Below are 14,159 nucleotides of genomic sequence, written 5' to 3'. Positions count from 1 at the left end.
TCCTCATTTTTCTCTTCTTGGGGTCCTTAATCAACATTTCCAACGCCTGGGTGGCTGAGCGCTTCAAAGATAGCTTCGGGTATTTCTACATGGTCAATGGATATGCCATGAGCAGTTCTGATGCCTATGAAATCGTAGCCGTCCGAAGTTTATGTAAGTTTGTCAAACTCTCTATAGCTAAGAATTTTAGTTATAACTTTTTGTACTTTGCTTTTGTGTCTTTTCTTTACACCCTTACCCTTGTAAGGTCTGGACATTTTAAGTTTCTACCTTTATTATTTTGCTTTGTATACCTGTTTTTCTTACTTTGTATACCTGTTTTTCTTGCTTTTTTGCTCTGTATACCTGTGTTTATTGCTTTGTATACCTGTATTTCTTTCCTCGCTTTTTTAAATTCCAAAGTAAAACAATAAGGTCTGTCTGTGCAATGCACTGCACATGTCCTCTGAAAGGATGAATACAGTTAGATTTACGTTTGAGCTACTACCCAGGTTTTTCTTTTTTGCTTTTTTTTTTATAAAAGTCTCTAGCATTATCAAAAAAGTATGTTCTGCTTATGCTAAGTTAATTGTCTCGTATTTTAAGAAAGTCTGTTACAGTTGTCTGCCTTGAGTAAGTTTGTCAGACACCGGTGAAATTTTGCCTCTGCAGTCATTCAATACTCACCGGATCCACGGAAGGGAAAGAAACAGGTCTAAGGGCAGATCTCCCCGTGAAAATTTGAGTAGTTCATTCACACGCAACACAAAGCCATTTAGAGGAATCTTGAGTAAGGAAATTCAAGGCTAATGCTTTTGGGATTTAATAATAATTTCCTCTTGCATCCTTATATTCCAATTAAAAATCCGATAAGTGACAATAATGGGCTGAACTATAGGAATCGGAACGACGAAGTAATTCCCAAGGGGATACAGAGTTCCAAAGCAATGTTTTCCATAAGGATAAAGTACTCATTACACACTATAGGCAATCCTTCGGCATAATTGCAGATTCAGTTTTTCACCATTGCCTGTGTATTTTATCAGTTTTAAAGCTTTATCCGTATATTTAGCTGGCAAATCCTGAATATTAAGTCATTTGCAGCACTACTTACGTGCATGAAAAATCTTCATATATTATAAGTTTGTTCATTGCTCATTTACATATATGCGTATCTTCTGGCTGTATATGTACGCAATGTTGGTCTTTCTTTAACAAAATATAATAGGCCTATATTATACACACACAGCATATACACATATATATATATGATATACATATAAATTTGTTCATTGTTCATTTATACCGTTATGTCATTGTTGGTCTTTAACAAAATATAATATAATATATATATATATATTAACACACAATCACAACACACAACATATACACAACCTGAGAGCACAACTTCCCCGATATATGATATACATATAACCCAGTGGATAACGCCCTTGCTTTCCACCTTTGTCCCGACGAGTCATTGTTCCATTTATATTTCTATCTTATTCACTCAGTAATTCGAATGAAATCTTCTGGGTCTTTATATCGGGAAGTTGTATGCATTGTTGGTCTTCAGTTTCAAACACTATTGTATATATATACCTATATCCTGATAGTCATTTATATATATATATATATATATATATATATATATATATATTATATATATATACATCTATAAATATATGTGTATATGCGCAAGTGGACTTGTAATAACACAGTACCTAAATATTGTACAGTACATGCTATTCGTATTCGAACATTTTTCGTGTGAGACACGACCATGCAAAGCTTATATTAGAGATCATTTTGTTGGATGAAATATTTCTCCCTTAAAATTCAGAATATCTTGAATCGAACAGGGACTTAGCCCTCAGAGAGTGATAGTTTACCATTTTGTTATACTCTATACTATATTGTTTACAATTTTCTGAAATTTATTTTAACTTTTGGTTATTCTCGAAAGCTCATATTGCTAATCTTCAGTCGAGGATTCTCAAGGTATTGGGGATTGATTGTTTTATTTACATTAAAGGTTAAATTCCTTGTTGCTGTTTGAAGTCATGAAAAATAATTAATAGGAGGACTCGCTTGTGAGTTTTCATCATTTTAAGCTTAATTGAATTTTAAATGAAGATAAAAAAATTTACTGTTTAATTAATATTGCACTTTTTATTCAAGTGCAGTTTCCATTTACGAACGAAAAGACCTGGGTCATTGCCAATTTTTTATTGTGCCCAAATTGTTGCAATATTGGGCAATTTATTGTCCGTTTCTGGTGAATGCATTATAGCAAGGTAATAAGTTGGAATCGAACTTATTTTTAAGATAATAGTAGGTACTTATCTATTTGCCTGTCTGGTGTTTAAATGGGAATTAGTTCACATCATTACTTAAGTAATCTCTAAAGTTAGCCACTTTAACTAAGCATGACCAAGGAAAGTGTCTGATAAAACCAGGTATGCAACAGTTTTGCTCGTTTTCTGTCCATTTCCCAAGGTCTTTGCCGGATGCGATGTCAGGTAGTACCGAAGTGTCACGCTGTATCAGCAATACCCAGAGGAGGTGAGGTGGAATGTCGCCTTTCGCTGAAACCAACGGAGCTGTCAGATGTTGCTGGGCGACCTGAACTTTCTCGAGAGGCTGGTGCCTTCCACTTTCTGCAGACAAGTGGGTAACTTCGTCTAATTTACAGTTTGCTGTATTATAAGCCCTATGGTTAGGAAAATCACAACATAATAACCGATGAGTGACATAACCATTTATTTCTAGTTGATTTATAAAAATTTTGGCTCTAATTGTCTTGCAGATTGAAATATCTTGCAGCTTGTTAAATGCTTTCACTTATTCTCCTTTGATGTTTGCTTTTTTTTTACATTCCAAGGTAATGAGTTGGGCTCGTACTAAGTAAGTCACCGTTCCAGGTGTGTGAATCTTTATATACGACATCATAAAATGATTTGGGTTTTCAGCTCGTTAAGCCATTTTGTATTTGAGTACGACAGGTTTTAAGGATAGTTTTCAACATTCCTGAAATGACATGGATCCCCGAGATTGTTTCATCCCTGGAATTTCGTGTTAATAATTAAGTCCTGTAACTGTAACATTTTATATAGAGGTATCGCCACTCTAAGGCATTAAAACGTCGTAGTTTTTCATAGAGTAGGCTAATTGTAACGTCCCTACGCGACTCTTTATTGGCGTGGACTCGCTGTTATGATCCTTCCGGGGAAACTACACTGCTTCAGGGGCTTGAAAAGATTTACTTGACATGCAGTATTGTTAGGTGTAGTCGTGCTACTGAATCATAGTGCACTTACAGGTAATTTCTGTATGAGTACTTGAAAACTGAGCACTCAATGATTACTAGCTTTTGGGAAGACTCGCAAAACTCAGGTCTAAAACTCTTGCCTAGAGACCATAATTTTACTACCCATTTGGTTCATTTAGTTATTACAAAAAAGGAGTGCATCGTTCAGAAACCTGAGACTGCACTTTCATGATTGGTTGAAACTTTCTTTAAATGAGCTTACCTTACTGATATAAACTCCTGACCCCTCCATATCAGAATTCAGGTGCTACTTGATTCATCCTGTGACGTTACAAGGCCTGAAGCTCTTGTTTCTCAAAATTTTGTAGGCACCCTCACCATCCTTATCTGAAACTGTGATTTTGAAAGTACTGGTTTGAAACAGTGATTTTGAAAGTACTGGTTTGAAACAGTGATTTTGAAAGTACTGGTTTGAAAGTGATTTTGAAAGTACTGGTTTGAAACAGTGATTTTGAAAGTACTGGTTTGAAACAGTGATTTTGAAAGTACTGGTTTAAATACTATAAGAACATCTGGCATGGCTTTAAAAAAACATTCTTAGTGGATGTCTGAGAACTGGATTTTTAATAGCGTTTTCCTATGTAATAAAACATGTTTGGAAACTAGGAATCTAAGTTATGACGGTAAGGAAAGTGTTATTTAACCAGTCTCTAAGAGGCAAAGCTAAGCTATGCGCAAGGGAACAACAGGATTTGTGTTGTAAATTCAGTCTCTAATGTTGGAATTTACTTTACAAGACCTTGGTTCTGGTTTCATTTGCTTTTGATCAGGTGAAACTGCTTGGGCCACACCTGAAGTGGATGGTTTAATGTACACCACTTTACTGACTGCCTGGGGTGATGGGAAAGATGCCTGCAAACATTTATCCCCACCTCACTCATTTGCAGTATGCAACTCCCCTGAGCAATTAGAAGTTATGAAAAGATATGCAGGTAAGTGGAAATTTCTCTTGATTGTTTTTATAAGATATTGTGCATTGGCAAAAACACGCTGAGACCCACAACAACACAAATGTTTTAGCAATCAGGTGCATCAGCAGGATTTTATCTCAGAATTTTAGGCTCCCAAAATTTTGGCATGTACTGGCATGTGCCAGAATTTTAGGCAAGCTAAATTTTGGCACGTATTCTGGCACATGCCAGAATTTTGGGCATGCTAAATTCTGGCACATATTCTGGCACGTGCCAGTATGTGCCAGAATTTATCGCGCCCAAAATTATGGCACGTATTCTGGCACATGACAGTACATGCCAGAATTTAGCATGCCCAAAATTCTGGCACGTATTCTGGCATATGACAGTGCATGCCAGAATTTAGCATGACCAAAATTCTGGCACGTATTCTGGCACGTGCCAGTGCGTGCCAGAATTTTAGGTGCCCAAAATTCTGTCACGTGCTAGTACGTGCCAGAATTTGGACACCTAAAATTCTGACATGCACTAGCATGTGCCAGAATTTGGGCAGGCTTAATTCTGGCACATACTGGCATGTGCCAGAATTTTGGGCAAGCTAAATTCTGGCACATATTCTGGCATGTGCCAGAATTTGGGGTGCGCTAAATTCAGGCAACTGTCAGTATGTGCCAGAATTTTAGGCTCCCAAAATTCAGGCACATACTGGCACATGCCAGAAATTTGGGTGCACTAAATTCTGGCACGTGCCAGTATGAGCCAGAATTTTAGGCACTCAAAATTCTGGCACGTGCCATTACATACTGCCGCGTACTGGCATGTGCCACAGTATGTGCCAAAATTTTGGGCGCCCAAAATTTTGGCATGCATTCTGGCATGTGATAGTACGTGCCAGAATTTAGTGCGCCCAAAATGCGGCCACGTATTCTGTTACGTGCTGGTACGTGCCAGAATTTTGACTCCTAAAATTCTGACGCGCACTAGCACGTGCCAGAATTTTGGGCGTGCTAAATTATGGCATGTATTCTGGCATGTGCCAGAATTTTGGGTGTGCTAAATTCAGGCATGTGCCAGAATTTTAGGTGCCCAAAATTCTGGCTCATATTCTGGCATGTGCCAGTACATGCCAGAATTTTAGGTGTCCAAAATTCTGGCTCGTATTCTGGCATGTGCCAGTACATGCCAGAATTTTAGGTGCCCAAAATGCAGGCACCTGCTGGCACATGCCAGAAATTTAGGTACTCTAAATTCTGGCACGTGCCACAATACATGCCAGAATTTTAGGTGCCTAAAATACTGGCACGTGCCACAATACATGCCAGAATTTTAGGTGCCTAAAATTCTAGGTGCCTAAAATTCTGGCACATGCCAGTATGTCCCAGAATTTTGGGCATGCTAAATTCTGGCATGTACTGTCATGTGCCAGAATACGTGCCAGAATTTAGCACGTCCAAAATTCTGGCGCGTATTCTGGCATGTGACAGTAGGTGCTAGAATTTCAGGCACCCAAAGTTCTGGCGCGTATTCTGGCACGTGACAGTACATGTCAGAATTTTAGGGAACCAATATTCTGGCACATGCCAGTGCCAGTACATGGCAGAATTTTAGGTGCCCAAAATTCTGGCACATGGCAGAATACTTGCCAGAAATTTGGGTGCCTAAAATTCTGGCATGTGCTGGCATGTGTTAGAATACATGTCAGAATTTTGTGAGTCAAAAATCTGACACGTACTGGCATATGCCAGAATTTTAGGCTCCAAAAATTCTGGCATGCAGTTGCATGTGCCAGAATTTTAGGTGCCTAAAATTCTAGCACGTGTCCTAGCAAGTGCTAGTACATGCCAGAATTTTAAGCACCCAAAATTCTGGGACGTATTCGAGCACGGGCCAGAATTTTAGGCACCCATGTACCAGAGTACATGCCAGTCTGTACCAGAATTTTAGGCGCTCAAAATTCTGGCACATATAACTTGCCAGAATTTTTGGTGCCTAAAATTCTGGCACGTACCAGAATACGTGCCAAAATTTTGGGCGCCTAAAATTCTGGCACCTTCCAGAATATGTGCCAGAAGTTTAGGTGCCCAAATTCCGGCACGTGTCAGATTATTAGGCACCCAAAATTCTGGCACATATTCTGACAGGTGCCATTATGTGCCAGTATTTTAGGCTCCCAAAATTTGGGCACGTATTCTGACAAGTGCCAGTACGTGCCAGAATTTTAGGCGCCCAAAATTCTGGCACGTACCAATATGTGCCATAGTTTTAGGCATCCATAATTCTTTCACGTGCCAGAATACGTGCTAGAATTTTGGGTGTGCTAAATTCTGGTGCATACTGGCATGGGCCAGAATTTGTGCCAGAATTTTGGGCACCCAAAATTTTGGCAACATTCTGGTACGTGTCAGAATACGTTCCAGAATTTTTGGAGCCCAAAATTTTCGCACGTACTGGCACGTGCCAGAATACATTATATTGTCCCGAATTAGATACATCGTGTTAGGAATTTATTTTCGTGATTTTATATTGTACGTGTTTTCCATTTGAAATACGAATTCATATACAGCAGTGATCTGACGTGCTTTCAGACTGCATTGAAGAACCTTTAGTACTGGCATCTACAACTGAATGGAAAGCTTATGTTCATTAGCTAGTAAGGAACGAGTATGCTTATTAGTCAAAAATTGTTAGGAATATCACAATTATCCTGTACAAAATGTTTTAATGTGAGATCTATCTCTTTAGTCATAGAATTCCTGTAAAGATTTTTGAAAACGATTGTTCAGTAAATGATGAATAATTTTATGAAGTGTTCCCTTATCGTTGTATTCTCGTTGTGCAATTGTGCTACATATCAGAAGGGAAATTCTTGTCTTGACAAAATTATTTTATGCAGATGATGAGAATAGGTAAAGCACTGTGCAAAGTTATAAAGCGTGGTAAGTCATTACATAAACAATTTCTGAAAAAATCAAGACTGCCATATGAAGCTATGTTATGAAGAAACGAAAAGTTACGAGCAGTTAATAGGTTTTTTTTCTTTAAGAGTAATTTCAAGTTCAGGAGAAACATTTCTTTAGAAACAGCCATCGTCATGACAATTTATAAAGATTCCATTTTACTGGATATATCCTGTGCTGAAAGTGAGCCTTTGTGCTACGTAGTGATAGAAGCACGACTACATTGAAATCGAAAATTGAAATTTTATTTTTATTTTTAATTCGACTTGATAAAATCGCTCACCCCAAAAGGACGTCCTTTCACCGATACTCGTTTACAATCTCGTGACATACTATTAGAAGTAATTTTTTTTCACTTTCCGGAGTAATGTGAACAGGTTAAAGCACGGTAACTACGAAAGCCTGGAATTTTCATTCTAGGTCACGCAAAGTGAGATATTGTAAACTGATTTTGATCATAATCATTAGGTTTGTCTTTAAACATTCATGATACGCTTACGTCATGAAATATTCAAGTGGGATCCATGTCTCCCAACAAAAGGTGCCTTTAGAGTTTAACGATGAAAAAGTGGGCTCTTGTTGCTTATCCGTATAAATTTACTCTTATTTTATAGATTAGCCACAGGTTTTGGTGCTCTACGAGATTCATTTGGCAAGAGACTTAGTCATTGTTCTCTATATATCCAAGTCAAACTATTAGTGTTTGTAAAGCAGTTTCTAAGAGATTCCTGTCAAATCAACCTTTAGATATAAATTTGAAACCCAGCAAAATCTCATGTTCTTGAAGTTCAAGACTTAGCACCTTGCGTAACTTTACGTGACATCGACAGTTTTATTTATTTATTTTTTATTCCTTTAAAATATTTCTTCCTCCGGGGAAATGCAGGCCTTATCGATATTTTAAGATAATTTTATTATGAGCATTCTGGATGGATGAGCACCTTTTCTTATGCAGATAAGCATGGTATCATTACAAAATCCGTAAATGTTGTTTTTCTTTTCAAAATACTTGAATAAATTTATATTCACGTGAATATTTTTTTTCCTGCCAGACTTCAGTTGTCATATTCAAGTTAATAGATAATCATGTGAACAATTTTGTTCCACTATTTACGTACACATACCATACGTTATTAATATTTATCAATATCTTTGTGTAAACATACGAAAATCTTCACATCTTGCCCTCTTTATTCCGACACTATACCAGTCCAATATCGTCTTTCAGATAAAGGTGACATAAACATCTGGTTACGTTATAGAGTACAGGACGCCGAACCAGCCTTTGGTCCCGTGTCGTCCCCTATTCCTTACAGCCAAGCTGGCCTCGATGCTGAATATATATCTGAGCTTGACCTCAACGTAGAATGCCTTAAGATTATTCTGAAGAAGTCTGGCGATTCGTACAGATTCGTTTGCCATGTTGATGACGAACAGAGAACCACTCTGTGCCAGCGCAACCCACTGCACATCAATTGGTAACTGTGAAAATCAATTGTGATCCTATCAATGCATCACTAGGGCTTATTATGAGTTAGGCTATTAGAAAAAATTGTTCATGCAGTTAGTCGTATTAAAGTCTGGCCACTTTTGTAGTACAATGGTAACAAAGTAATCAGATGAATTTATCAGAGACGAGGTAGATGTCCAAGAATAGTACTGGAGTTACAAAGTACCATAATATGAATGTAATGGAGTATATTTTCATAGGCCTATAGTAGTATCAAAGTGGTCAGTTTTGTTGTGTCGTTGAATTTGATTTTGCAAGCAATCGTGACAGCATCTTCAACTTCAAGAACAACCAAAGCGATATCAGGACAAGTTTCTTTGCAGGTTTAGTATTGCCTGTGTATTGTCTTCAGTAATTTAAGGAGCTTGCATATTGGATTGAAGTTATATATAGGTGGAGGGATATGATTCTCAAGTAAGGCTTGGTGCTGCAAAAGCCTAGATTCCAGGAGTTATTTTCTTATTTGAAAAAAGGAATGCTTATCGAAGCCGAAATAACCTTCTAGCAGGCAACAAAAGAGAATTGCAGTCTCATTGCATGTCAGGAGAGAAAGTTGAAGTTGCTACAAGGATTTAACTGTATACGATTGATGTAATCGTAAGTGATATGTCTGAAGTTATGAGGAGAGAGAACCTAAGTCCTACCTTACACTCATTCATGGGGTTCCGGTAACTCCCCTCATGTAAAGGTTGGCTTGCTGTTTTTGTATATGGCAGCAAATTAGCTGATAATGACAGAGATTTAGAGGACAGAAGTTTAAAAAGAGATATAAATACTAATAAGGATAACCTTACAAAACTACAGTAGTACAAATTTAGACATTCCAATTATGCGCCTAAGGTTTTTGAAAAAATGCATTCCCACTGGCTTATACATACTTTTGAGATTCTAAATTATGAAAGATGCAATGATTTATCAAATCAATTCGCACCAATTTGAAGCTGTTGAGAACATTACCAAGCTTTATAAAAGCAAAGTTTTCTTTAATTTTTTCTCTCAAGAAATTCACATGCTTTTGATGTAAAATTCCTAGGATGTTTACCCATTCAGTGCAGTGCGATTTATGCGTAAGCTGGTGTTGCAAATGGCCTTAAGAAACTTGTGTGGAAATGGTTTTAGGGTCCGCAATCTTTTGATTATTCGGCCATCTTTGTCATTAAGAGCCGAGAAATCCTTACTGTATTATGCGTCTTAATGTAAGAAATTCGGCCTTTAATCATAATTATTAATGAAATCTGTTTACCCGAATGTTAGAATAAATTCTCAAGTGCATCGAAAAACTGGTTTTACTTTGCCTTACACGAAGAGATGAATTTATCTTTGGAGAGACATCATTATCCAGACGGAATTGAGAGGGCGATCACAGACATTGCTTGTGATTAAAATTCACCTTGTAGTATATTAAGAATAGAATACCTTCAATTTTCCTCCGTTACGTTTTGGGGTCAATATAAGGATTTGCAAATGTGCTAATTAAGTTAGACCTTGGTCCTTTGTTGGTTATTTTTAGTTGAATCAGTCTCTGAAAAAGAAATTAGCACAGCTTGCCCAGTCCTTGGTATACTTATGATGAAGAAACCTACGATATTCGGATCAAATGAGCTATACAGATTAACTGTACAAATTAAAACATTCAAACTTTTATTAAATTTTTAGTGTTTAAGGACTAACCTACGTGGTTACCGTAGGGGATAGTGCCGTTAGTGCACCTCACACGGTGCACTGTAAGCATTACCTAAGGTTCTTTGCAGCGTCCCTTCGCCCCCTAGCTGTAACCCCTTTTCGTTCCTTGTAAGTACTATACCTCCGCTCATATTCTTTCCCCCATCTTACTTTCCACCCTACTTTCCACCCTCTCCTAACAATTGTTTCAACGATATTTTCAGCGCTGAATTGCCTCATTGGTCCCATTACGCTGCCTTTGGCTTCAATTTTATATTCCAATTCCAATACACTAGAGTGGCTTCGGACACAGGACTCTGAAGAGGATGGAGTAAGAGAAGCTTGGCTGTCAGGCTAGATCAGCTTGTAATAAAAACAAAAAACACATAGAACTCATAATTGCTTAGCCGTCAAGATAACAGCCGCTGAGATTATTCAAGATAGGACAGAGCACTTTTACTATGTTCAGGTGTCACTGCTTGACAGTACTATGCATGTTTATACTGATGGCTACAAATTTGTTGTGATTAGAAGCAGTTATTTCCGATGCCGAGTTCAACAGTTCCCTCTGCTGCATACCGTTATTTTGTACAGCTAAGCTGTATGCTGTCTTACTGGTAAAAGAATACATTTTTAACACATCATGATATAGATAAAGTAGTTTTTAGAGACTGTACTACAGTTCAGGGCGTTCATTAAATGTCATGGCAGGGAGGTTAATTTTTTTAATACCAGTATGAAGGACTACGGAAAGTCAGGCATCTTGGTGAGGAGTGTAACATAAAATAATGTTAGGAGGATTTGTTTGCCAATTGCGGAAACTTTAGTTTTAGTGAAATAAAAAAAAAATCGGACATTGCAAATTTCTTGGAACACGTAGGCCTATTATCAAGGCTTAGTCACCTTGATTCTTAGGCATATGATGATCGAGGATTCCAGTATTGGGGAGTTGATATGCATTTTCTCTCTTGAGTGCCTGAATGAAGAAGATAATTATTCTTTCTGTAGAGTTCTCTCTGGGAATGTAATTGTAAACTTGAAGAAAATTTCAATTTACTCTTTTGAAATGTTATGTTTAAATTACATAATTTTCATATTGCCCTTACATCCCATAAATAAGATATTTTGTGCCTTGATACCTGAAACGCCAGTCTTTATCAAATGGAAATATATCGGATACTTACTTGCTCGACTGCTTTACACGTTTTGTTACAGCCCTAAATGATGTCTCCTTCCTCATTTTCAGTGGTGTTGCTTAGCAATCTGTACTATCCATCTATTGTTTTATGACTCGTCAGCTTGTCAGTGAGTGGTAGCTGAGACTCGAAATAAATCCTGTACAACCAGTCTCTCTGTCAGAGCCTGAGTTCACCTCTCCCAGCTAGGCCATTGCTTTGCCTAGCCCAGCTAGGCCATGGCTTTGCATGGCCTAGCAAGGCCATTGCTTTGCCTAGCCCAGCTAGGCCATGGCTTTGCATGGCCTAGCAAGGCCATTGCTTTGCCTAGCCCAGCTAGGCCATGGCTTTGCATGGCCTAGCTAGGCCATGATTTTGCTGATTACCTTACTTCACACAACCAAATATGGCATAAAGTGTTCTACTACTACTATAAAACTAAACAGTGACTACATTAAAACAATATACATACCTGCATCATTAATTCCTTCTACATGTGGAAACGCTTCTTGAAGTTCCCTCGCTATCTCGCCATACAAGTACTTTTTAAGGGTTTTCTTGTTGTAGGAAGGATCCCTTGGATTCCACAGGATTGGTCGCGATCTCACTTTTTCAATAAGGCTCTCCTCAATCTCAAATGTCCATTGCACAGGCATGGTGATGTTTCTGATGATGCTCTGCAGCTCGGACACGCGAACGTCGACCGCCGAACGAATGTAAACAAATGCTGGCGATTTCATCCAGCAGTGATGGGTATATGCGAATCGGGTTTTGCTGAACGTACTGAGCGCTTGTTCAGCAAATGCTGAGCGAACGTGGCCGTGCTGCGTGAAAATTCGCCCGTGTAATAGCCGCTTTAGATACCTGCTTTTGTTGACCTGTGGTTCCTTTCCACTCTGCTGTCGTTTGTTGTTTGTTCTTAAGGCGAGCCTCTCTTTCTCTCTCTTTCTCTTACTCTGTCAGTTCGGACCATGAGAGGATTTTTGGAATGGAGATCTGTTGCGTTTAAGATTGACCTAATTCTTTGCCAAATTTTTTTCATTAACTAGAACAACACTGCATTTTCAACATTTTTTTTTTTAACAAAATGTTCATAGATTGGTTCAGACTCAGCATTCTGCGTTCTTGAAACCATGTAGCATAAGAACCATAATTGTTGAAATATAAATAGCCTTATTATGTTAAGAACTTCAGTTCACTGCAATTAAAAAAAACTGATCAACTGCAAGTGCAAACGGATGCATTACTATATAACAGCCAAGTACATTGGGCAAACATTACGAAATTTTCTCTCCATATGTGTGATTGTGTAAAAAACTTTTCAGATATGCTAATGTGCTTGTGTGTGTGTGTGTGCGTGTTTGTGTGTACGAGAGAGAGAGAGAGAGAGAGAGAGAGAGAGAGAGAGAGAGAGAGAGAGATATGGAGAAGCACATGTTGCATGCAGAGATTTTAACAGATAAAAGCTCGCTTTTACTTGTCCATTGTATTTAACAGCCTTTAACTTGGGTGATAATAGTGTCATATGCTTCAAAGCAGCCGTGTTTTTTCAACCTATTTAGCATGATAAACTGTTCATTAGCAAGTTTTAGACAACCGCTTATTTAGTAAAATATGACCAAAAGGAGGAAACCTCTTATTTCGGATACTAGTCATAGCAAAATTATTTAAATATTGTATTGTGTATCCACTTTGCTTTCGCCGCCGTCATCGTAACCTGGCCGTGGATCGGCGGCCAAAAATATAATTTCAACGACGAATTAATTACAACGGACACAGTCAAGTGTCAATGAATATGGCCCCGATGATTCTATTCAACCTTTTGGAATGTGGTGTCCGAAACGACGCCCTTTGAAGTCTTTCAATCCTGGCCATCTGTAATCAAGCGGACTTTGCCCCATTATCTGTGACATTCCACTCCCCGTTTTTCACTCCCTCTCATCCACTCACCCTTGGACAGATTTGTATAGAAATCCTGCCTTTATTCATTTTCCCCTTTCACTCGCCACCTCCCCTTTGGATAACCTCTGCCGAAGAGTGAGGGAGGGAGGGAGGGAGGGCGGGGGAGAGGACAGTGGTCAGTTCATAATGTCTATATGACCGCTCGCTGGACTTGTCATTCTCACACTTCGGGAGGTTGTTATTGTTATCGAACGCGCTCTGCCTCCAGTCGGTGTCAAAACAAGATGTTTTGTTTTGAATGTTGTGCATCAAGTTAATACACGTCCTTTCTTCAGGGCGATTGCTCTGAGTAAAGTGTCTTGTTTGGAGATGCCCACGTAATGACGACAATTTAAAGTGTCGTTTCTAATAATCCGGTTGTATTTCTTATCACCACTTTGTTAATATTTCTAGGTGACAAAACGTAAAGGGAGGTCTCGGGAACGGCGGAAGAAAAATACATGATGGTGGTGACGTAAAGATGAGAGTGACGAAAACAATAATAATCACAATAATAACAGAAAAAAATAACAAAGTCAGTAGCAGCGCTAATTATGAGAATGACAAAATATTCGGACTGTGTATTGTCGCAAAGGATCACTTTTTGCCAGATATAACTAATCACTTTCAGACGTTCGTAATTCCCTCTTATTGCTCTCACGTATAAAAGGTGAGATGGGGATATCTGTTTGT

At 38.3% G+C, this 14,159-nt stretch overlaps 1 protein-coding gene across 1 annotated transcript in view; it reads left to right on the top strand.

The window, feature by feature from the left end:
- LOC136838363 (uncharacterized) overlaps nucleotides 1-9,928 on the top strand; it is a 10,066-nt gene extending 138 nt beyond the window's left edge. Inside the window, exons 1-4 of the mRNA XM_067103272.1 lie at nucleotides 1-153; nucleotides 2,479-2,649; nucleotides 4,081-4,242; nucleotides 8,407-9,928. The exon at nucleotides 1-153 is cut by the window's left edge and continues 138 nt beyond it. Of these exons, the coding sequence (XP_066959373.1) occupies nucleotides 1-153; nucleotides 2,479-2,649; nucleotides 4,081-4,242; nucleotides 8,407-8,660 (740 nt within the window). The 3' untranslated portion in view covers nucleotides 8,661-9,928. The remainder of the gene's footprint in view (nucleotides 154-2,478; nucleotides 2,650-4,080; nucleotides 4,243-8,406) is intronic.
- Nucleotides 9,929-14,159: the final 4,231 nt, after the last annotated feature.

The sequence above is a fragment of the Macrobrachium rosenbergii genome, chromosome 4 (assembly GCF_040412425.1).
Source record: "Macrobrachium rosenbergii isolate ZJJX-2024 chromosome 4, ASM4041242v1, whole genome shotgun sequence".
Classification (NCBI taxonomy): domain Eukaryota; kingdom Metazoa; phylum Arthropoda; class Malacostraca; order Decapoda; family Palaemonidae; genus Macrobrachium; species Macrobrachium rosenbergii.
The sequence above is the reverse complement of the archived record's forward strand: the minus strand, read 5'-3'. Positions and strand labels throughout refer to the sequence as shown.